General features: G+C 53.8%; 1 protein-coding gene across 1 annotated transcript in view; it reads left to right on the forward strand.

Annotated features, from left to right (window-relative positions):
• The first annotated feature begins 16 nt into the window (after window positions 1-16).
• SLC25A38 (solute carrier family 25, member 38) overlaps window positions 17-2,638 on the forward strand; it is a 4,047-nt gene continuing 1,425 nt past the window's right edge. The window contains exons 1-4 of the mRNA XM_010143712.1: window positions 17-138; window positions 379-463; window positions 924-1,103; window positions 2,349-2,517. Coding sequence (XP_010142014.1) covers window positions 17-138; window positions 379-463; window positions 924-1,103; window positions 2,349-2,517 — 556 coding nt within the window. The remainder of the gene's footprint in view (window positions 139-378; window positions 464-923; window positions 1,104-2,348; window positions 2,518-2,638) is intronic.

A 2,638-nucleotide genomic window follows, 5' to 3' on the forward strand; every position in this document is an offset into this window, starting at 1 on the left:
TCTCTTCCTCTTCTAGATGCATCCAGTCCTAAAGGCCTTCGTGTGTGGCTCCATCAGCGGCACTTGCTCCACGCTCCTCTTCCAACCCCTAGACCTGCTGAAAACCCGCCTGCAAACGCTGCAGCCGGCTGTGAATGGGTGAGAGAGCGGGGATGTGCCTGGGGGTGTGGGGGTGCTCCACGGGCTTCTGCCTGACTTGCTGGGCCTTGGAGTTCAGGGCTGTGATACTGAGAGTCTTCCTGAAGTAGGAGTTATGTTTTTATAACGAGGTGCTGGCGTGATGCACAGAGACACGAGTGAAAGGGGGTGGCCGCGGAGTCCCCTGCCAGAGAGCACAAGCAGGTCGGCTCTGCAGTTCCTGTCTTGTCTCCCCTCCAGGTCCGCTCGTGCTGGGATGGTAACGCTGCTCCTTAGGGTTGTTCGTACCGAGAGTCTTCTGGGGCTCTGGAAAGGTGTCTCTCCTGTAAGTGGTGGGTTTAACCCTGACTTCTTAAAACAAGTGGAGAAATAAACCTCCTGTTTATCACTAACTGTGGCTGCCCAGGTTTAAATCGCCGGCGCTTGAGCAGTTACGAGTGATTGAGGCTAAATCCTGTGTTAAGGCGTTCATGTTGTGAGTTCCATGATTTGGCCACAGCAGCTCGTGGGATTTTGCAGCTGAACTTTTGCAAGTGTGTGGTGGCAGCTGCACCAACTTCATTTTGGTTTGGAATGCCTTGTTCCTAGAAAACTGCCACCTTGGAAGGTGTTAAATCCCTCCATCGCTTGAATCCGTTGGCTCTCAGCGCTGTAAATGTTTTTGGCCTTGTCTTTTTCCTTGGCCTTAGTGATTTCCTTTGCTTGTTTTCCACAAAGGTTCCTGTCGGCTTTAACAGTCTCTGAAATGCTTTTTCTTTCTCTGTCTGCCCCTCTCTTTTCTGAAGTCCTTCGCAAGATGTATTCCTGGGGTTGGCATTTACTTCAGCACTTTGTACATGATGAAGCAGAAGTTGCTAGTGGACCGTTCACCCACGGCCCTGGAGTCTGTCTTCCTGGGTGCCACCGCACGCGCCGTGTCTGGGATCTGCATGTTGCCAGTAACTGTAGTAAAGACCCGCTATGAGGTGAGTATGACTTAATAGTTAGTTCCCCGTTAATGATGTCACATGCCTTGCTTGTGATGAAAAATAACTTCTTCCATCTGGAGAAGGTCACTGCCACTCGGATACATCCAGAGATGTTGTCCTGATGTCACCCTGGGCCACGTGCTGTGCAGGAAATGCCACACACTGATACACAGAATCAGGGAATCATGGAATGCGTTGGGCTGGAAGGGACCTTCAAAGCTCACCCAGTCCAGCCCCCTGAGGGAGCAGGGACATCTGCACCCAGAGCAGGGTGCTCAGAGCCCCAGGGTCCAACCTGACCTGGGATGGTTCAGGGATGGGGCTTCTCCCACCTCTCTGGGCAACCTGGGCCAGGGTCTCACCACCCTCAGTGTGAAAATTTCTTCCTTCTCTCTGGTCTGAATCTCCCTCTGTCAGTTTAAATCCATCACCCCTTGTCCTGTCACAACAGCCCCTGCTAAAAGAGATTGTCCCCATCTTTCTTATAGGCCCCGTTAAGTACAGAAAGGCCATACTAAGGTCTCCCCGGAGTCGAGTCTTCTCCAGGCTGAACAATCTTCTCTCCCCATCTTCACAGCAGAGGGGTTCCAGCCCTCACACCAATTCTGTGTCCTCCTCTGGCCCAGCTCCAAGAGACCATGTCTCTGCTGTGCTGGGGACACCAGAGCTGGATGCAGTGCTCATGCAGCAAGTTGGCAGACAACAAAAAAACCAGGAAACAGAGTGCAAGAGAAATAGGAAGTTCCTCCGCAGATCCCCGTCTCTGCTGTGCCGAGGAGCCCAGAGCCAGACCCAGCCCTGCAGGGGGGTCTCACCAGAGCAGAGCAGAGGGGCAGGATCCCCTCCCTCCACCTGCTGCCCACGCTGCTGGGGATGAGCCCAGCACTCGGTTGGCTTCTGGGCTGTGAGCTCACATCGCCGGCTCATGTCCAGCCTGTCACCCACCAGCACAGCAAGTCCTTCTCCCCAGGGCTGCTCTCCAGCCCTCCATCCCCAGCCTGTGCCGACACTGGGACATTTAGGCAAAAGTGTGAGATGAAACAGAACTTGCCCTGAGATTTTCAAGTTTTGGTTGTACGTGGCATTTGTGTAGCAAGTTTCATATTTTACCATCCTGAAGGATTGTTTTAGAGGCTGAGGTAGGTGAAACCTGTTTGTTTGGACACTGTGGCCTCAGGGTGTGCGCAGGGCTCGTGGCCTGTGCCTGGCCTGTGGATGACTGGTGGTTGTCTACCCTTGCAGAGCGGAAGGTTTGGCTATGGGAGTGTGTATGGAGCTCTGAAGAGTATCTATCAGACAGAAGGGGCTCGTGGCATGTTCAGTGGGCTCACCGCCACGCTGCTGCGGGACGCGCCCTTCTCCGGCATCTACCTGATGTTCTACACGCAGACCAAAAAGCTCACACCTCAGGGTAAGGGTGAATGCTGGAGGCTCTAGCGGAAGCCGTTTCTCTTCTGTGGTCTTGCCCTGCAGTTCCTGCCTGTGCACTGTGCTTATTGTGCTCCCCTTGGGGGTGACGTTAGACTCGTGTA

This window comes from Buceros rhinoceros, unplaced genomic scaffold (genome assembly GCF_000710305.1).
Source record: "Buceros rhinoceros silvestris isolate BGI_N320 unplaced genomic scaffold, ASM71030v1 scaffold16509, whole genome shotgun sequence".
Lineage (NCBI taxonomy): Eukaryota > Metazoa > Chordata > Aves > Bucerotiformes > Bucerotidae > Buceros > Buceros rhinoceros.